Source organism: Ambystoma mexicanum, chromosome 5p (assembly GCF_040938575.1).
Source record: "Ambystoma mexicanum isolate Mex_15411 chromosome 5p, UKY_AmexF1_1, whole genome shotgun sequence".
NCBI classification, from domain to species: Eukaryota; Metazoa; Chordata; class Amphibia; order Caudata; family Ambystomatidae; genus Ambystoma; species Ambystoma mexicanum.
This window is the reverse complement of record NC_090930.1, coordinates 1049272293-1049295021: the sequence shown is the minus strand read 5'-3', so window position 1 is coordinate 1049295021 and position 22729 is coordinate 1049272293. Positions and strand designations below refer to the sequence as shown.

The 22729-nt window shown below is 46.2% G+C and overlaps 1 protein-coding gene across 1 annotated transcript in view; it reads right to left on the bottom strand.

The window, feature by feature from the left end:
• Nucleotides 1-22729, bottom strand: part of SIRT5 (sirtuin 5) — a 337432-nt gene that overhangs the window by 244798 nt on the left and 69905 nt on the right. Inside the window, exon 2 of the mRNA XM_069613545.1 lies at nt 21618-21756. Within this exon, the coding sequence (XP_069469646.1) occupies nt 21618-21732 (115 nt within the window). The 5' untranslated portion in view covers nt 21733-21756. The remainder of the gene's footprint in view (nt 1-21617; nt 21757-22729) is intronic.

Sequence of the window (22729 nt, the reverse complement as noted above, 5' to 3'; positions counted from 1 at the left end):
GGCAAAGGTTCTTGGAATCTTTAGCTGTGCATTCTCATGGTGGAGTAATGGATAAGGGCAATCCTGAACATTCATGTGTGGGAAGCAACAGCATTCCTCGTAGCTGCACAATGCAGGCACCTTTTCTAACGAATGAAGTGGTACATACTGTTTACATTATTGCTGTTTGTGCAATTGTTCAAAATACCCAACACACTAACATTGAGCAATGGATCGGGCGTTCCATTACAATATTACATTTGTGGGTGTGGTTTAAGCGATCGTTTTTGCCAGCTTGCGTTTAAGGTAATTTAAAATGTTTAACATTGTAGAGTTGGTTGTACTGTTCAATACATAGGAACATTTTGAGATGTCTGGGTATAGATAGATGTCCTGTCATTTGAAGTACTGTTTCACAGTAAAAGTCCAACCTTGTATTTAAAATATAATTAACATAAATATTACTTATCAGTTCTGCATTGTGCAACATACTATGTAGTTGGTTCTCCTGGTAGTACTGAGCGTACAGCAGAATGGCAAATACACATGATAAACCCAACAGGGTGCCATTTGCCTGCTTAGCACTGAGAAGCTACTGTAATGATGACTGAATGGATATCTTTACGGGACACCTTTATAGCTGTGAAACAGTGTGTATCTTAGGCACCATTTTTTGCTCTCACCTTTCTATGACTTTGGGTATCCTTTCACAGGTTTCCTGATGCACTCGTGCATTCAGATTTACTCTTCGCCATTTTAACTTCTTCATGATCTATTTCATGCATGCACCTTTTGGGTGGCCACAGACCTCTGAAAGGTTGGTCCAGCGAGGGAAGTTAGTGCTTGCTTCTGAACATCATTTTAGTGCCATTGTGGGAACTCTGTGCTTCACTTATAGGCATGCGTCTAATATTGTAAAATGATGCATAATTTTTAACCTTTACTTTTCTAAAGGGAAAACCTACATTTTTGCAGCAGTTTAAAAAAAATGCATGTCGTGTATTTGAATATAAAAGTGATTGCTCAACACTGTATCGATTAGAAAGAACTCCAGAGATAATGTGAAGTTGCACCAATAAACCCAATGAGGTTTTGGCTGTTCTGCATATTAAAGAGAATTTTGGCAAGATAAGAATGTGCTTTATATCCGTCATACAGATCTGTGAGAGTTGTACGACTGAATCACTAAATAACCACGATGGATATGGTATGCGTTTCCCTTTTTACATTTTTTATTTAATAAAAAAATGTCACCCTAACAAAGCTTTTGCAAATATGAAGCATATATACAAATTTGGTCATCAAAGACTAAATGTCAGAGTGCAATTACTGCTAACAGCTCAAAATGACTCGCAGTGTTTGCATTGTTTTGGATCAGCAAGACTGATTAACAAAATTTGCTTTATATTTCTTTTTAAATTACAACCAGCAAATTAAAAATAAACTGCAATCCTCTGCCAATATGCCGCCCTAAAATGGTTTCTAGGTTTCAAGCCCACAGAAAACTAGAAAGGACTTTAGCAATCTTTTCGAAGGAGACAGGAAGGGCTGACGGAAAGTGATGAAATCTGAAGGATTTTAAGCAACACCATCTTCATGGACCCCATCCTGCCCTACCAGGACTGGAAAAGGGGGGGAACATTTCCCTACAGTTGTGATCTGTAGTTAGCTGTACAGTTTCAACTAGTGCAGGAGCAAACCTGACACTCACAATTCTCTGAGACTTCCAGACTCGGGGCGGGGGTTGGAAGAGGGGGAGGGGCAGGAGGTAAGATCGCAGAGATTGTTAAGGTGGGGTGGGGGTTGTGGGAGAGGAGAACCTGGGCTTATTCCAGCTGGCTTTGTAGCCAGAGATGTAACCATACTCCACAATCCACACCATTTGCAGCGCATCTGATCAGTCAAATACACTAAAATCATTGTGTAAGCAAACCCATTCACCACTTGCTCCCCCCAGACCCACATAGGCATTCCCCTCAATATATGAGGAACCTCCTATTTGCATAAGTGGTTCTAATGCAAGGATATAGAAGATGGCAGTGATGCTACTCTCCTGTACACCATTCAAGAACTGCTTGCATCTCTTGACTAACTCTCCAGCTGTTCTCATTCTACTTAATCTCTCCTCTGCATTTGATACAGTCAACCACTCCATCCTCATAAAACGTTTCCACGATATCGTTGGTATCTCGGAGCGGGAACTGGACTGGCTGGCATCCTTCCTCACGGACCATCCCTCCACAGTTAGGTGTCCTGTCAATTGGTCGACTGCAATTTGGTCGACTGCAATTTGGTCGACACCATTTGGTCGAATGCCAAATGGTCGAATTTTTTTTTTTTAATTTATATATATTTTTTGTGGGTTTTCGTGTGGGGAAAGAAAAAAAAAAGAAAAAAAAGGGGGTTGGGGGGGACCCCCCCAAAAAAAAAAAAAAATTCGACCATTTGGCATTCGACCAAATGGTGTCGACCAATTGTCCTGTCGACCAAATGTTTTCGACCAATTGACTGGTAACCCCACAGTTATCCTGGGCTCCTTCTTCTCTCCCACCTCCATCTCCACCTGTGGCGTTCCCGAGGGCTCCAACCTTTCCCCCGGGCTCATTAACATCGATCTTGCTCCGCTTGCACACCTAATTTCCACTTTCTCCCTTTACTTCCAGTATTATGCAGATGACACACAACTCTTCTTCAAACTTCCCTCTCCTTACTTGCTCCATCATTCCCGATAGCTTATCTGCCATCCAGTCTTGGTGTTCCTCCAACGATCTCTGCCTCAACGCCAGATAGACTGAGATCCTTGCCATTGCGACTCCTGCTCCCTCTTTCCTGCCTACACTCTGGCTACCCTCTATTGGCTCTCCCCCTTCATCTGAAGCCAGAAACTAGGAGTTATTTTTGACTCCTCCCTTTCCTCCCTCCCCCACATCCAGGTCCTTGCCAAGAAGGCCCACATTCAACTGCACCTCCTCAAAAGGAATCCTTCCTTTCCTCACTTGTCCCCAGAAGCTCAATGTCTCTAGAGCTTTGGTACTCTCCAGGCTGGACTAGTGCAAAAGCCTCTTCCTTAATCTACCCTCTTCCTCTCTACATCCCCTACAGCTCATCCAGGATAGGGCTGCAAGACTTATCCCTGGCCTCAAGTCCAGCGATCGCATCTCTCCAGCCCTAAAATCTCTCAACTGGCTCCCGGTTGCTGCAAGGATCAAATTCAAATCCCTCTGTATCATCCATAAGGCTGTCTGGGGCGGGGGAACATGCCATCTACAACTGGCTCTCACCAAATACTCTCCCTCCAGATCTTTACACTCCTGCGGTGCGATATACAGACTTTACAACGAAAATATTATGTAGACATGCACATATAACAAACTTTTATAATGAAAAATAATAATTAAAATGTACGTGGGGGTGGGGTAAATGGTTAATCTAGTGAGGACACAGTTGGGGTCGGTTTTTAGGGGTGGGAAACAAAAAAGGTGTTATGTTTTGTAGTTGTAAAGGTTTCGGTATATGTGCATTCTACATAAAATGTGTTGTTATAAAGACATGTAACCCTCCGGTGAGCTGGCGGACAATCTCTTTCCTTGGCTGGCTCCCTCTGGAACAGCTTCCCCCTTCCTTTCCATCTTGAGCTCGATCTCCTCAAATTCCAGAAGCTCCTCAAGACTTTCCTTTTCACCTCCTCCTTCCCCCTCTCCCTCCTTTGCTAAACCCCACAGTCGCCGAGAATGGAGACCAGGGCCCATATGTGTCCTTCGGGTTCCTGGGCTCTCCCCCTCCCCTAATTGCCCCAGCCTCCGCCCACCTCTAGCACTGGCCTTTGGGCACCCACTGGCCTCTGCTATCTCATACCAAGTGATCTGGGCCAGGCACTTAACAGCTGCTTGCAACGTACTCCCTAGCACCTCCCTCTGTGGAACTCCTGGCACTTACCCCCCTACCATCGTCCCTTCTCTCTGCACTTGCACGTTCTGAATGCTCACAAGTCCTAGTAGGACAACCTCTTTTCTTTCTCTTGATTCCATTATATTTGCCTTCCAATCCCATGTTCCCTCCCTTTGCCCTGTGGGCGCTTTGAAACACAGTTTACTTGATGTAAAAGCGCCTTAGAAATGTACAACAAAATAAATAAAATAAAATAGGGCAACTATGGCTAGCAGTGTGGGTCAGGTGGAAAGCCTCAGACAAAGTACTAATTAATGTCCACAGAGGATGTAGCAGCGGCATTAAAAAAAAATCTTATGGCAATCACGTGGGGGCCAAATCCCAACCACTGCAACATCGTTACCAGGCATAGCCACTCAACCCGGTGAAAGAATTTCTCAGCCTCGATGCACACTGTGGCCACTGAAGCCGTGGGTTGATTAGGTCAGTGAAACCAATTACAGAGAATCATATTGCTAGAAATCAGGCAGCTCATGACAAAACCAATTTGAGAGGCAACACAGCAATAAGCCAGTTGACTAGGATTTATTTAGCGAAATTGGTTGATATTTATGATCAGAGTGGGATCCTTGCCTGGTTTTGGAAAGACCAAATTCGTGCTTTTAGAAAGGAACCCTGAAAACATGTGTTCTGCCTCCTATAATTAAACAGCTGTGCAAATTAGGGATTAACAGGGAAACAGGCTTCACAAGATACTGCCAGAAAGCCATCCGGCAACTGTCCTTTCACTGTAGCTCAATTTGAATTCAAGATCCCCACATGTGATATGCAGCTTTCCAGGGATACACATTTTTCTTTAAGGATTGTAGGAGCGTATAGCTTGAATGTAGGATGATGGCTGTGGTCATTGATGCATTGACCACCTGTCATGACCCTCCCGAGGAGGAGTTTTGACTAGTAGTGGAGTAGATCTGCAACGGCTGCTCGCATTCACAGCTACACAATGATAATACAAAGTCAATTTAAAGTCTGAAGAGACAAATGTATATTGATTGTGCAGAGGTTAAAGAGCAGCCATCTTACCAGTTTCTCCTGCTGTTCCAATCTACCACTCCATATGATTAAACAGATCCTACATTTCCAAAATATTTTTCACACAGCAGAAGTGTGCTCTCACGCATCAACTGCTGTGTAGGTTTTTATTTATGTCTCTCTAAAGGCCTGGCACACTAGTTACTGGGAACCCAAAATAAGGATGCAAGGTAGATCCCAAAACCAACAGACCATATTACACACTAGCCCTACAATCCATACACTGACTTTCGGCAAAGAGGAAGAAGGTCTTTGAAACTATATGCACCTTTCATGAAGCCTATGGCGGAGCAAAGCCATGTTACATCAGACAGAAAATCACCAAGCAGTTTCCAGGTTGCAGCACTGCATACACCGGCTCCCCTCAGACTCTTGCCTCCTTTCAGCTTCTCTGACTTCACAACCACGTCTACTTCGGTCACTCCCAGGACTGTTACTGCTGTTGCTGCTTTTGACTCCTTTTTATACACCGGTGACTGGTTAATGGATTGCAAGTGGGCATTCTTCATTTCAATTGCCCAACCTCGCCTGGCCTGGTTATTGGGACATCTCCATGGAGTATGCTGGTGTGCCTCTGTTTGCCATCTTCTTCGTCCCAGTACTATGATGGTGTTTCCTATGGGAGTCATGCATTAATTTAATTTTGCATTTATATAGTGCTACGAACCCTCAGGTATCTGAGCGCTGCTTACTCCCATGGTGTGTGGTGCTCATTTATCGACCTCGGAAAGGATGAAAGGCTAAGTTTGGCCCTGCTGGGATTCAAACCTGCGACGGCAGGCTCTGCACGGATGTCAAAGCGAGCACTCTACTCGATGTGCTATCTGACTGGCTAATTCTCCCAGAGGCTTCTTCCTCATCTCAGTACTTGATGTAATCTTAGTGGGAAGAACGTTATTAGATGAAGTAATTTTTGACTCTGGTTGTTCTTTCCTCATACTCCTGTAGGAAAGGGGTTTTGTAAGAGAAGTAGGTGGTATCTTTGGTTGCCTTTTCCTGACCTTAGTGTCCTTTAGGTTGGAAGAAAGGGACACAGAACATGATTGACAATAGTCCTTGAAGGCTATGGGAGGGTAGAGTAGGTTGGTATAAGGAAAGGGGGAGGAGGGGGGTGGGATACCACATCTCGCCCTTGGTCGTCCCCTCTCCAGTCCCCAAGCACCCCCTACTCAGGTGATCCTCCCTTGCTTGTCCGCCACCTGGGTCGGGATCCAAAAACGATAGCACTTCCCTGGCCACCTGAACAAAGGATCCAATGGGAGTAAATGTGACAACGCCCTCAAGTTTCTCAGTTCTCAAATGGATGTACTCCACCCCACCACCTCCATGATACGAACTGTTCCAAGGTATTGAGACAGCTTTCCCTCTCCCTCCATCTACTTCACTTGGGGTGATGCAAAGTGACTGTTTGTGGCTGGCGTCTGTCTTCATATAGTCCCCTAGTGTGAACCGGGTCAGCATCACTTCCTCAGTTTCCATCAAATAATTTTTTCTGTATTTTTTCTGTATTCCTCACATATTCCGACAACTGTCCTAGCATATAAACCTCATATTCCATCAAGCTTGGGAAGTTAAAGCCTCCCTCTTCTCTTGCACTCCTCATTGTTGTTCCACCGAAACTTAGTCTTTTTTCTGGGCCTTAAAGGAATTTTATCAGTACTGCATTGTTTTTTTTTTTTTTTTTTTTAATTGTCTTACTCAACCGAAATGGAGTGCAACGGAATACATGGAGAATTCTTGGTAGGACATTTTTTTTATAATATTTACCTTACCCACAAATTAAAGTTTAGCACCACCCACCTTGAGAAGCAAGTCACAATGATTCCTATACCTTTCACATCTCCCTTTTCTACCCCCAGGTACATTTAGCATTTAAACCACAACATACTGCAAATATCCATAAGTATTCTAACAAAGCTGGAATCCAGATTTCCAGGTCTGACACTAGGAGCAATGTATTGTCTCCATATGCCAATGCTTTATAAGAGTTATACCCAAAGGAAAGTCCCTTAATATCTTAGTTAAGACACACGATTCACAGAAAAGGTTCCAGTGACAGGTCATGCAACAAAGGAGACAACAGGCAGTCTTTCACATATATTATGATGATTTGTTGGTGTGCATTGATACAGTCTATATATACTAGCCTTGCCTGGTAAAACCCTCCAGGCTGAATTCCTTTGAAAGCCATTTATCAGCACCCATGCTCTAGTGGTTAGTGTAGATTGTGTTAAAAAAAAATCTAGTGAAATGCTCTACAAAGCCAAATTTGGACAGGAATTCTCCAACAATACACAATTCACTATCAAAAGCCTTTCCGCAGTCTAGTGTTCTAACCAACACAGGGTGCCTATGAATTCTAGTACATTTCCAGAAGGTCGGTTAAGGCGCTGATTTCAGATGGGCTGCTCCTTTGCTTGATAAACGCCACCTGGTAGTGGTGAATGAGTTTCACCATCTGCCCTACCATCCGAGATGTAATGACTTTTGTGAAGATCTTAAGATCACAGTTCAGAAGAGAAATAGGTCAATAATTCCCACATAAGAGCTTCTCCTTGCCCTCTTTTGGTATTAAAGTAGCAAAATTGCCCATTCCATGGAGGCAGGCTCCTCCCCTAACCCCAGAATGTTATAAACCGCACATAGGAGAGGGGTCTGACAGGGACACAATCATGTAATATTCAGATGAAAAATACTCCTAGCACAAAATAGGAAACACACCTTGTGCCCCTGCTTTCACCCACACAGCTGCATGGATATGTTTGGACCAGTAACGCACGTAGTACCAGAGGAAGAAACTACTGTTATAAGTGCCTGATCAGAAGAAGTAAAGCTGTAGCTTTTAAAGTGCATGAATAACTAGGTGTAAAATAAATAATTACCACCAACAATTTTCCAGTTAAGACCTATTTTTCCCCCACGTATAAAATACTCTCATTGTGAATTCGAATTACTTTTTTACTCCCTAAAAAGTAATTTTATTCCCAACTTTTATTTACTTCCAAATCTTATCTGGAGCAGTGCCCACTACATATGCAGATATGACCCCAGCACCCTCTTACACCTTCATAAGGTCAGCTGTCATACGCTCACCTTATTTTGTGCCCAGACTGCCTACACACCTCCCAACTTGCTCTAGCAATCGGGCGCATTCACTGTGCAGGCGCAGCCCGAAACCACTGCTCTCCACACAATTCCTTGTACCTCGGCGGGCGGTTTTCCGGGGTTCCGCAGTTTCGTGCTGGCAACGTTGGCAACTGCCATGGCGTCTGCGTGCGTGTCGGCAGCCGCTCTCCATGGCTTCCGTTGCACAGAGAGGGCGATCACATGTGCGGGGGCCAAGCTTTTCCCTTTCCAAGCCATGCGACTCCCCTTGCCTTCCCACTCACGTAACCTCCGTTGCACAGGGCAGGCTCTCACATCACGTGGTTTTTCTCACACGCTGATCACGCGATCACGTGAAACCTAGCCGGAAGCATAAATAGACTCCAGGTACGCTGCATTACACTTCTCAGCTGTTTTTCCAGCAGCGTTTGGCGTTCGTTCCTGCTTTTGGTTTTCTTCCTGGATTCTGGACTTGGCTTCGTTTTTTGGACTTCGAAATGAATTTTTCCCTTGGATTTGGCACCTTGTACTGGATGGGACTTTGAACTGCTGTGACTCTGGCTAACGGACATTGGATTGTATTGGGTCTTGCATTTTGGATTCTGGCACTTTGGATATTAACCCTTGCCTTGCCCTGCCTCTGTACTATCCTGCTCCCCATCAGAATACCTTCCTATCCCCTACTACCCTATGGTGGCCTCCCATTGCTGTCTTTGTAAGGCAACAACCCTGTTATTTAATTCGGTCTCCATTACGACATCTCATAGACACAAGGAGGGAACAAAGTGACATCTATTCTTTCTTCGGTCTCCCTATTGGTAGGTGCCTCTACAATTTCTGTTTTTGGATTTATGGCAGAGTGCAATAGTTTGTTTAACCTTGATTTGCCTGTTTTCCCTTCCAGTCACCTGCGACCCGGAGTTTGCTGGTCCTGCCACCTGTGGCCTCAATAACTACTGGTCAGTGAGTCCATTGATTTCTCTCCAACTGGTGCTTGGGGACGGAAGTATTCTTAATCTACGTGGACCTCAGATCTTGACAGACTGAGAAGCCTTTTTTCCACTGACTTATGGATACCTCTGCAAGGGACCTGGTGACTGCTCTGGTCCAGGCCATCACCATCCTGAGGGATGACATGACGGCCGCGACTGCGGCCATTCTTCAGCGCTTGGACGCCATGCAGAGTGAGCGTCATGCTTTGCCCCCTGATCCAGAGTTTGAGGAACCACCTGCCCAACCTGGCACGTCTAGTGGGGCAGCCCAGCCCGCTCCTCTTTATGTGCCCACTCCGTTCCAGTTAGGTGCTCCAGAGAAATTCCAGGGTGATCCCCGGAAGTTCCACGCTTTCCTAAATCAGTGCAAACTACACTTAATCTGTCGTCCTCGGGCTTTCCCCGATTCAACCACCAAAGCAGCCTTTACCTTATCCCACCTGAGCGGCATAGCGGCTACCAAGGCCAATCCTTTGTTAGAGAGCAATAGCCCTATTTTGAATGATTTTTACTTATTAGTCGCTGAAAGGACTAGGGTGTTTGATACTCTTCATAAAGCACAGACCCGCGATTTGGAACTACTCGAATTAACCCAGCGGAAGACCGCATTGATCGAGTACATCACACGGATTAACCAACTGTCCGTAGAAACGGCTTGGCCTGAAAACAAGGCGGCTGTGGTCTTTTATATGGCTCTTAACGACCACATGAAGTATGCCGTAGCTGTGGTTGCCGAGTTGCCGGCTCAGTACCCTGACCTTGTCAATCTAGCCCTTCAGGTAGACGCCCGACGATCATAACAAAGAACTGAAAGCCATAAGGGGGCACCCCCTCTCGTTTTCCCCTACTACCACCACTTCCAACTCTTCTAGCGAACCTATGCAGATAGGGAGAATCCGCAGTCCGATCAATCCCACAGAAAGAGAATGGCGGAGACAGGCCAATGCTTGTTTTTACAGCGGTTTGGGCGGTCACTTCGTTAAGGAATGTCCAAGGCACCCTAAACCCAAGACATCGGGTTTTCAGAAGGCTCGTCCTTAGATACGGGGGAACGGACGAGCAGGTTCTTGACCCCCTGCGCAACCCTTCCACTACCAGGCTCCACAAAACCCATGTTGCTACATGCCCTGTTGTATTCTGTGGATAACATCAAACATCAGGTTCAATTGGTCATTGACTCAGAAGCTACAGGCAACTACGTTGACATTTCCCTGGCCGCCTCTCTTAACCTCCCTGTGCAAAACACACATCCCAAACCAGTACATGCTGTAGATGGTACTTCCCTAGTAACCGGCCCCATTAGCCAACAAACTGCACCCCTCACCTTGCTTATTCAGGACACGCACAGAGAAACCATTGCTTTTGACTTAATAACCACACCCCAGTTTGGGCTCATCCTTGGTATCCCTTGGTTGCGGATCCATAATCCCACGGTCTGGCTGTCTTTGAGTCGGCCCATTGTCAAGAAAACTGTTTCCTCGCCCCCTCCGACATGGTTTCCCCATCCCAGGTTTTGGGTACTTTGGCTCAGTTGTCTTTAGAACCACAGGCCATGGATCTCGATCAACCGGGACATGTGATAGGTGTCGTAACACTAACATACCCCCAGTATATCATGATTTTCTTGTAGTTTTTGAGAAGGGTTGTGCTGAACACCTACCCCCGTATAGGCCCTACGATTGCCCCATCGATCTCGTCCCTGGGGCGGTTGTGCTTTGTGGACGCATTTATTCCTGGTCACCCTCTGAATACAAAACCTTGAAGGAATACCTACAACATTCACTTCGGTTAGGGCACATACGGCCTTCAAAGACCCAGGCGGCTAGTCCCATCTTCTTTGTACCCAAAGAGGGAGGGGCACCTCCGTCCCTGTATAGATTTCAGGCGGCTTAACCATATCACCATAAAAAACCATTACCCCATTCGACTCATTTCTCCACTACTTGATTGTTTTACCCATGCCACAATCTTCACGAAACTGGACCTATGGGGTGCATACAATTTAATCTTTGTTAGAAAGGGCGATGAGTGGAAAACTGCCTTTTGTACGCGGCATGGCTTATTTGAATATACAGTCATGCCCTTTGGGCTTTGTAACGCCCCGCTACCTTTCAACACTTTATGGACGACATCTTTCATGACATAGACACCTTTGTCGTCGTCTACTCAGACGACATTATGATTTTTTCCCCCCTTCTCTCGAGGAACATGTGGGACACGTCTGGGAAGTTCTTACCCGACTCTGGTCTCATGCTCTATTTGCCAAGAGGTGGACTTCTTAGGTTTTCACATCACCCCCAGAGGTTTGTCCATGATTCACACCAAAATACGTGCTGTTCTTGATTGGCCTTTCCCTATTACAGTCAAAGTGCTCCAGTCCTTCCTTGGCTTCGCCAATTTCTACCAGCGATTCATATCAGGGTTTTCAGCAATTGCGTTCCCGTTGACTAAACTCACCAGTCCTCACTGTCCATTCGTTTGGACCCCGTTGCAACAGGAGGCCTTCCTTGCTCTTAAAAACAGCATTTACCTCAGCTCCTATTCTGCAGGTCCCAAATCCGAAACTCCCCTATGTCATCGAGGCAGACGCCTCCTTATGCTCTGGGCGCGGTTTTGTCCCAAGTCTGTTCCAACACGAGTTTATTGCATCCAGTGGCTTACCACTCCCGCAAGTTCTCCTCCGCAGAAAGTCACTACACAGGGACAGAGAAAGAACTCTTAGCGGTAAAAGACGCCCTTCACGTGTGGAGGCACCATCTCCTGGGTGCGAAACATCAAGTTACAGTGTATACTGATCACTGCAATCTCCAGGACCTAGCATCTTTCAGGTGTAACAGCCGCCAGGTACGATGGCATCTGTTCTTCTCTGCCTACGATTTCGTTATACGACATCGACCCGGCGTTTCACACGGTAAGGCAGATGCCCGGTCTCGTATTCCTGGGGGTTTGGGGGGGGGGGGACTTCTCTTCCCATGTTCCCTAACACGCTACTCGAGTCCAAGCATGTGATCTCTCTTTGTACTCCTTCAACTGACTTATTGTTTTCAGGTCGTCAGTGGACGTCCAATCATCCTGAACAATTAAACGACTGGGATACGATCATACACGATGGGTTGCCTTTCATAAATAAACTTTCTGCCCACCCGTGACACCCGTACCCAAGTGTTAGAATGGTCCTATGATGCGCTCATTAACGGACATCCAGGACAAAAACGCACCCTGGCTCTGCTACAACGATGGTGTTGGTGGCCCTCCATGCGCAGGGACACCAACTCCTATGTCAGCTCTTCTTCCGTATGCGCATAATGCAAAAATCGAAAGGGACGTCCCCTTGGTTTACTTCAGCCTTTACTGCTACTGCGCAGACCCTGGCACACCGTGACCATGGATTTTGTCACAGACATGCCCAGGGTGAAGGGTTTCAACATGGTTTGGGTGGTCGTGGACTCGATCACCAAAATGGCCCGTTTTGTACCCTGTACCGGCATACCTACAGCAGCTGTTCTCGCTGGTCTGTTTTTTCATCATGTTTTTTGCCTATTTGGTCTGCCTTCAGTCCTTGTATCAGACCGGGGTTCCAATTCACTTCACGTTTCTGGCGTTCCCTTACAAAACTACTGGGGATAGACTCACGCTTTTCTTCTTCATACCATCTGGAAACGGATGGGCAAACCGAATGTGTTAACCAAACCATGGAACAATACCTGCGTTGTCTAGCTTTACAACATCAACACTCCTGGTATCAAGTTCTACACATAGCCGAATTTGCATACAACAACGCCCCACACTCTTCCACAAGTGTTTTCCCCATTCTTCTCCTTTTATGGTCTTCTTGCTTAAGGGATCTCAAGCACATCCACAGTCAAACGCTGTTTCACCCCAGGGAAGCACAGGAAACAATGCGTCTGGCAGCCGAAAAGAAACGTGCACCGACCCCTTTATATGGTGTTGGGGACTGAGTGTGGCTTTCCACCAGACATCTGCCGATCCCCGGCTGTCGAAAACTACTCCCCCTCTTTGTTGGACCTTACAGTATGCTTAATGTTGTTAATCCTGTGTCATATCGCGTCTTCTTGCCAGCTGCCTGGCGTATTCATCCAGTGTTCCATACTTCTCTCTTGAAACCCTGTCCCCCAACAACACTCGTTGTCATACCCCCTTCTCCTCTTATGCAGGGTTCTTCTGATGAGTGCAAAGTCAACAGCATCCTTGGCTCTCGTATACGCAGGGGTCGACTCTACTACTTGGTGGATTGGGTGGGTTATGGCCCTGAGGAACGATCCTGGGAACCCACCAGTCAGGTTCATGGCCCGCTTCTTGTCTCCCGTTTACATAGGGACAATCCTTCCTGTCCACGGGGTCGTGGGCCTTGGGGGGTGGAGGGCTCTATCATGTGCTCACGTTGTTTTGTGCCCAGACTGCCTGCACACCTCCCAACTTGGTCTAGCAATCAGGCACATTCACTGTGCAGGCGCAGCCCGAAACCACTGCTCGCCACGAAATTCCTTGTACCTCGGCGGGCGGTTTTCCAGGGTTCCACAGTTTCGTGCTGGCAACGTTGGCCGCGTTGACATTGGCAACTGCCATGGCATCTGCGTGCACGTCGGCAGCCGGCCTCCATGGCTTCCGTTGCACAGAGAGCACGATCATTTGTGCGGGGGCAGAGCTTTTCCCTTTCCAAGCCATGCGACTCCCCTTCCCACTCACATGACCTCTGTCGCACAGGGCTGGCTCTCACATCACGTGGTTCTTCTCACGCGCTCAAGTGACACCTAGTCGGAAGTATAAATAGACTCCAGATATGCCGCATTACGCTTCTCAGCAGTTTTTCCAGCAGCGTTTGGCGTTTGTTCCCGCTTTTGGTTTTCTTCCTAGATTCTGGATGTGGCTTTGTTTTTTGGACTTCCAACTGTTTTTTTCCCTTGGATTTGGCGCCTTGTACTGGATGGAACTTTGAACTGCTGTGACTCTGGCTAACGGATATTGGATTGTTTTGGGTCTTGCATTTCGGATTCTGGTACGTTGGACATTAATCCTTGCCTTGCCCTGCCCTGCCTCTGAACTATCGTGCTCCCCATCAGAATACCTTCCTATCCCCTACAACCCTATGGTGGCCTCCCATTGCTGTCTTTGTAAGGCGACAACCCTGTTGATTCAATTCTGTCTCCATCATAACATCTCATAGACAAAAGGAGGGAACACAAAGTGACATCTATCCTTTCATTAGTCTCCCCATTGGTAGGTGCCTCTACAATTCCCGTTTTTGGATTTATGACAGAGTGCAATAGTTTGTTTAACCTTGATTTGCTGGTTTTCCCCTGCAGTCACCTGGGACCCGGAGTTTGCTGGTCCTGCCACCTGTGGCGTCAATAACTGGTCAGTGAGTCCATTGATTTCTTTCTGACTGGTGCTTGGGACAGAGGTATTCTTAATCTATGTGGACCTCAGATCTTGACATCAGCACCCAGGGCCATCTTAGTTACCGTCACCCCACCCTCCCTCGAGTCGGACCATAGACTCCTTCGGTATCCCTATATCTTGAGTCAGTTGCGGATTATGTGCAATAACCTAACATCTCTTCACTCATTAATCTGCAGCTTTTTGATTGCCCTCTTCATTCTTAGCTCTTCTGGCTGGTCAGGATTTCGGCAGGGTGGCATGCTTATTGCTATTGGGCATCTTCAGGATTACCAGTTAGATTCAAGAGGGGATTCAGGTGGAGGAGGTCCAACAGCTCACCACAGTGCGGCCATCCAAGCCAATGGTCACTTCGGAAAGTCCTGTCCATTTTGTTAATTCTCAGATGTATTAGTTTACCCAATATTAATACAACTAGTGTACAGGCAAGTGTACACGGCCAAAGTGCATGTTTTCATTCACACAGTAGGACCACTATACATCCCAGGCCTACAATTCCCCCAGCTGTGACAAAAGGCAAAGTTACGCGAATTGGACCAATGTACATCCTAAGGCGACATATCCTTCTAGCAGAGCATTCTCTGTGCTCTGCCAGCCTCAGAATAAGGCAAATATATATCTTGCCTTCTAGAATTGTTAGATGTGCCCTTTGGGTGCGTGTTTGTGTACTGTGTCCTAGGTTGTGAAGTTCATGAATCTAGCGTTCTGATGATTATTGTTCATTTTTTTATTTATATGGCCTTACATGCAGTGTGGTGTAGAGCATTCTAATGTGTTATGCACACGTGGTGTTGAAGAGTAGCATGCTGCTAGAGGCAGAAGAAAACTAAGATTTAAACAATAGGACCCGTCACCAGAATTTTCAGATTTTGCTCCAGATGAACTTTGGCACTGTTTTGCCTTCCCAAGTGTGGTCTTGGTTTGACTGCCAAGCTAGTGATGTTGAAGAGTCGCCTTTTGCCATCTGTATGAGAACAAGGTATGCACATGGGACCTCTGGAACACGAGGAACCAAAAGAAGGCACTGGGCAGTAAGAGGGGTCCGAACTGAAGAGATCTGACCTCAAAGAGGGCCCCGCAACATGCAGATCTGGAAAATGCAGGCAGAAGGTCTGATGTTAGAAAGCAGAAGGATTGATAGGCAAGGTCTGCAACTGAAGACATTTGGTCTCCAAAGATGGAACAAAGAACCCAAGGTTAGAAAGGGGAAGAAGAGATCCTGATGAAACCATTTTAGAGTGGCATGGACTCCCAAGACTGCAAATCAGTGGTGTCCCTGTACGAGTAGCCACAGTGGTTTTGGTTCATTCATAGCAGGCCAGGCTAAACAATGAAGGACCCTGCAGCCAAACAAGCAGAACAATGACTTATGGGAGAGCCCAGTTACCCCAGAGAGTAAGCGAAACTGAAGGAAGTCTATCACAACAGCATAGGGTGGAGTTTGAAAAATTGTTACTACACAGGGGTCACTGGTCGCTGTTGGAACAAACTGGAACTGGACATCTATCTGGAGGAGTGCCATGTATCTGGGGACCAGGGACCCACTACACAGGTCAATCATTGAACAAAATGCAAACCAGCAGCAACAGCCATGCTGGGACAGCTGAAGAATGCAGTGCTCAGTTTCGGGCTCAAACTCTACAAGCAGTTGAATATCAAGGAGTACGGGAGTGATCTGAAATTGTGCGAGGATAAATGGAGCATTCAGTAGTGAATGGGATCCAGTCGGGTGTAACCAGACAGAAGTCGGTGCATGATTCGGAGTTATAAACGGGTGAATGGAAAGTGAATTCCTCTCCACAGGGGATGTAACTCCTGCCATATATCTACTAGGGGTAGGTATTTCATTGATTGGGCTATAGCATGAGCCGATCTGGTCAGGGCCTGGGGGTTCCTGGAGGTTCTATTGCATGCCGGGTCTAGGATGGTGTTGAAATCCCCACCCCAGAGCACTTTGGTATCATCCCTGGGGGATATCAAGTCCATGAGCTTAAGGTAAACTCTGGGTCATCAATGTTCGGACCATACGTATTGATGAGTACAGTGGGTTGTCCACGCATGTCGACCCAGACAAGCACATATCTGCCAAGCAGGTCCATAGTAGTTTTAGAGACCTGGAAACCCAATGTGTGATGGATGAGAATGCAAACCCCTACTAGACTGTGAGGAGTAGTCTGTGCCGAATTTTTGGGGGCCCCAGCTGCGTGCGAAGCAGTTGACCACGCTAACGCGTGGGTCTCCTGCAGCATCAACATTTTTATTCTGTCTTTTGGCATACAGTTATATTTTCCTAGATTTTATAGGATTGATTAATCCAGGGACAGCCTATGTAAGCAACCTAACGGACTGACTACCGCACCCCATAAAATACAAGGAAGGAATCAATTTCCAGCGTGACCATGCAACAGTTGACCAACAAATGTACTCCATGGGTTGTTAGGGAGAATTCTCATAAATGTGCCAATTCCCTTCACCTTAGAGACCCCCAGCAACTTTACTGGATTTTGAGGGTGTTTTACACTTGTGTTATTTGATTATGGAGTTTTAGATAACTCCATAAGCATCATCTTTTCATGTGTGTTAACACAGCACCCTCAGTGCAGTGACACTGGGACGTCTTTTAGACTTCCCAAACCTTCTCTGGGATAAACTGCTGTTTCCCAGAGAATGTGAAGTGAAATTGACTTTACTAGTCTTTCCAAATTCCTAGACCCAGCACACCATCTTACAATGGATTGCTGGAGGGGTTACATAGTATCCCCTGTGTCTAAATACTCATGTAGCACTCAAATGCTACCCTTTCCTATTGAAAAGCCTGGTGGCAGTGGTTTTACAACGATCTACCATGATTCTTCCCGACTGCGAACACTGGTAGCTAAAAATCACAGGAGCCATGTTTTTCAAGATGGCGCCTTAAGCCCCTTTGTTTAAACGGGTCCCGGTCTTTCTTTCGCCGTTTCTTTTTGGAAAGGTCCTTCTAGTGTTTGACTCTGCGCGCAGAACCAGGTTTGGTCCCTTTGTTTGTATGCCTTTGGCGGGCTTTAGGACTGAAGACCGCCTCTGGCGTCCGAGTGTCTGGGGTGGGCAGGAAGTGAGGTAGGTGGCTGAAACTCCCTGTGCTTAGTCTCCCAGGAGACCCAAATGCACTCTGGCCCGATTAGCTGGCTGCCAGTTGTTTGAGGGCTCAGCGAGCCTCTAGGTGGGCAGTTGCGCCGATGGGTCTGGCGTCGCCCCGATGCACCGATAGGGCTGGCATCGGTGCAGGCAGCAGGCGGTGAGTGCATCACAGGCGGGTGTGGAAGGGACTGCTCCAATGCCGCAGGCTGCTCGGGGATAAGACGACTCCCCAGTGTTGGTTCCAGGCATCAGTCTGTGGCATCAGCAGCACGCAAGCCGCGTGGATCGTGGGCCCGGCCAGAGATGGGCGAGAGAGACCGTACTAGGAATCGAGGCGAATCTCGCCACCAAAGTGACAGCATGCAGTGCCAGGAGTGGCTCCAGTAATGCTATGAGTGTTCTGGAGTCACGTGTTGTATATGTATCCGATGTTCAGGTCCTTGGAGGATAAATTAACCAGGATATTTGTGGATGCGGAGCTCACGGGTCAAACAGCCATTCCAGTTGCTGCTCAGCAGCAACCTCCCCACCCCCTTTATGCTTGATTTGCACCCACTGCTCTCCCCTGGGATCCATGATGCACAGATTGTTTTTCCATATTGAGGTCCTTTCAGTTCTCACTGGGGGCACTACTCCAAATATATGTGCGCATTTTGGGGTCTCTTATGGCCCCCAAAGGTGGGGCTGCAGTGCAAGAGCCCCTTTACCTGGGGGAGTTACCATGTCGACCCGGTAGCTGGCTACCAAATTTGGATGACAGTAAACCTTTTTCCCTTTGTCTCTCAAGATGGAGTCTGTAGCCTTTGTCAAACCAATATCCAGGCAACTGGACTTTGCTTCCCTTCTGTTATTGGATGGAGACTGGGAATGACCATGAAGTGGCATTGCTGACGCGAGCTCTGGACTGGAGCACACACAGGGCCTTGAGTTGGCTGAGGTGGGGCTATCTGGGATTCTCATCTTCTGTCTTAGAACGATTTACTGGACGCCAAACTTTGAATGGTGCCAAAGTGGGTGATTGGAGGTTAGGGTTCGACCTCACCTCTGGTTTATGGGCATAAGCTGCCACTGCACTATCAAGCCTTTTGTCAGCTGCTTTGATCCCAAAGCACCAGGAGCAATAACCTACCAGGGACAATGACAGAACCTCTTCATCAACATAATTTGGCCTATACAAAACCAGATGGTGAAACTCGACTTGTTCTGTGGTCAAAATGAAATTTGTGTGGCACTCCCACCCTTTGATGTAGTGGGACACGCTGGATCCGTACTTCTGAAGGCATTTTTTGCTCCTCCAACTTCCAAAGTCTGCAGGCGCAGTAATTAACATATTGCAATGTTCGGGGCGACATTTTTATATTATTCCATTATTTGCCCTTACAATTGAATTTCTAGCTATTTCAATTCGGTTCAAACATTTGAATAGAGGGGTTCAGATCTATGGCCCCCCACAACTGATCTCGTTATATGCCGACAAAACCCTATTGTATATTCGTGACCCCAAAATCAATCTGGCCCCCATTATGAGAGATGTACATGCATTTTCTGTATATTCCGGCTACATAATAAATACAAAATCTGAGCTGTTACCGCTTACATCCGCCACGACACAACTAGGTGACTTGGACTCCCACTGGTCCCTGCATCTGTCTGCTATCTATGCGTGGCTGTATCCATAGACCACCAGTCACTGTATGCCACCAATTACGAACCATGCCTGCATCAGCTGGAAGCCAAAACTTAAACTCTCATATTTCAATTTACGGGTGGATATCATTGTTAAAAATTATTGCTAAACAGGTACAACCGTTTAGGCAAGCCAATCTACTTATACGGCCCGGGAGTTTTTATTTCTTCTAAATTACAATTCAGGACTTCCTCATTTATCTGGAACAAAGGGGCAGCTAGAATGGGCTGGATGAAAATGACCGAACAATGTGACACTGGTGGCCTCTCGGCCCCAGACTTTGGCCTCTACTATTTGGCTGCTCCGGCTCAATATGCAGGGCATTGGTTTTCAGATTCTGATTACCTTGCTCACCTCCGGGTGGAGAGATATTTTGCCTCTCCCAGCGATCTCCGTTCGGTCTTATTTACTGAACGCGATGCGGACTCTAGCTCTTTGACCCGGTTAGGACCAGAGTGAATGCATGGTCCAGAATATTTAAGAGGCTTGGCATTGGTTGCCCCTGTAACAGTACTTCTCCCTTGTGGCGTTTTCCTGGGATAGCCCCCACATATGACCTGACCATTACGAATGCATGGGACCCGCATGCCTATTTAACACTAGGGGATATGTTCCCGGATGGGAAGTTTGTGTCGCTGGCTGACTTTGTGGCTAAATTAGGCCACAGACCCTCTCGGTCCCTTCAGTAACATAGGATGAGAGCAACATTTCAGAGTCTGTGGCCCTCCTTTCCAGAAGAACCAATAACACACCCATTTGTACCTGCTGTCAAGGTGTCCAAGGGGTTAGCTGTGGAACCTCTAGATTGTATAAAAGGATACAAACTCATACTACCTCTTGTAACTCCATGAAATGTTTATGGGAGCGGGACTTAGGCTCATCTATTGATGAAATGCAGTGGACTTACCAAATCGGTGTAAATCACTGCACACTTGAGATGGATTCAATTCAAGATCCTGAACCATTTACACCTCTCACCCCCATGAAAGTGGCGAAATTCTGCCCCGAAGTATCACCTGGCTGCCCTAAGAGTGCGGCCGAACATGCATGCTCTTTCCACATGTATTGGGCATGCCCTCCGATACTTGAATTCTGGGGGGCAGTGGCCAATACTGTGAATGACATCCCCATTCCACTTGCTCCTATTAAATACCTTCTGGGAGACATCGGGAAGGCCCCCATAAAAACGTGCAGGGTGTTCAATCTGGCCTCCACCTTGGCAAAAAGAAACATACAAAAATGCTGGAAATCTAAAACTGCACCTACTCTGACCTGCAGGACATGATATATGTAAATGAATGCGAAGAAGGCTTTATCCAAACAGTTTCCCACACAATCCGACCTTAAGACATTTGGTCACCATTCAGATCTTTTCTTGCTAAATTTGAGCTTGTGTCCCCAAATGACTATTAAGGTGTATTGTAAATGAATCATAAACCCTTGATACAAGAAAGTAACATGTACATGTAATGTGTTAATCAGAATTGCAGTGTGCTCTATGTTCTGACTGTTTTATAAAAGGTTTAAAAAAATAAATCATGCAAAAAGGGTCATCAAAAAGTGAACTACAATCACAACGTGGACCAAATGTTATCAAATGAAGTTGGTAATAAGCAATTGGTGCGGTTTGATCACAAGAGCCTTAAAGGATGCATCAATGAACCCCAGTGGAAATGATGAACTAAGCAATACTGAATATAACAAAGTCGGGAATTGCTGTTGCTCTTTTCCAGAAGTCTGTATATTAAAAATAAATCTGCCATGTTCAGCTTCAGCATACACTTGAAGTATAGCAGCGACCAGTAGTGCAGCAAAGATTTTAACAGGCGTTCATTCATGATTTGTCCCCCCTCACACCTTCCCAATGTACAGCATTCATGTTTTCTTAGTAAGTGGGTGAAAGGTGGGCATAATGAAAACCCTGCCATGGGAAATTCCTCCAACTTATCACAGAGCACTGTAGTACATCCACTTTCAAATTTCAAATGTACAAAACCGGTCTTCTGGAAGGCCTGAAATCTCAACAGAAGACTACCATTGTGAAATGCACTTCACTTTGTAATCACGTTTCAACAGCCACAAACCACACCAAATCAGGACATTACGCCACAACCATTATTGCTCATTTCAGATGTCGGATCCAACCGAAGCATCACTGTGCTGAAGGTTATTTCCTTGTGTACGAGGGAGTTGAGCCATGCCAGGGCAGTTTAACACACACTATCAAAAACAGACAGGAAATGGTATTTACCTATAAAGATATGAGAGACTCCCTAGAACTGGAATTAAATCTCTCCTCTAAAGATATGCAAAGGTAGGAATTAGTGAGTGCTACTTACTAGAACTTAAACGAGACATTTCCCAACAAATCTCTTGTGTTCCAGCAGAGGCTGGCTTCAGCCGACAGCACACCCTGGAAAGCAGCTTCCTACTGGTGAATTGTAGAAGAATCATCAGGAATATTTTAGAATACTAGTTCTGGAAAAAAAAAAAAAAAAAACGTATGACATTCCTTCGCAAGTATTGTATTGAAATACAACAAACTAGATAATCAATCCATAACGTTTGCCAGAGGTTCCTCATTGGGAGCACAGCAATAATGGTAAAACATGCAATACTTTAAATGCTACTGGGCCTCAAAATACTACTCAAATATGCATATTGGGTAGCATTTGGGTTGTTTACTGCATGGTGTGCATATAAATAACCACAGGTGATAAAGAATACCCCAGAGGACTCCACACACCCTTGCCTCACCCGAGACTGTCTCCAAAAAAAGAGAATGGGGACCAAGTTGGTGATCAACCCCTGCCAAGGGATTGTCTCCAAAAAAGAAGGAGTCCCAGATGTTTAGGTATGGGCAGGTGGAAGGTATATCAAGGAGAAGTTGGACACAGATTACCTTGTGTTCTTATCCAGATACATTTATGCCTGGGCTCCCGACTACACCCGACAAAAGCTAGCACTGTGTTGAATCTAAGTAGTGCCACTGATTTTTCATGAGCTTACACAGTACATGTCACATTAGGCAAGTTCAGATGGCATGGGTACAAGTCCTCAGCAAGGCTTTCATTTAAACTGTCCTTAAAACAGCAGTGTTAACTTAGCTCGAACACATGCACGACCACTCGATGAACAAGCAGTACACCTTCAGCGTGTCGCTTGGAAGACAGGAATACGCTCAGTGGGCGAATTCGGTCTACCTTGCTTGCCAACGTGCATTCCAAACTATCAAACATGAAGCAACATGACATTGTGTGCTGAGAATACATCTGGTGCTTATTATATTTGCTGTGCTACTTTTGTGGTAATTATGGATCATGTAATCCTGCTGGTCAAAATGTATAAATATGAAGATTTTTTAACAAGAAGACAGAGGCCTGAACAAAGCTGTTGCTCTTGTTCGCTCTCTGCTCAAGCACAGTCTGTATAAATAAAACTTTGATTGTCA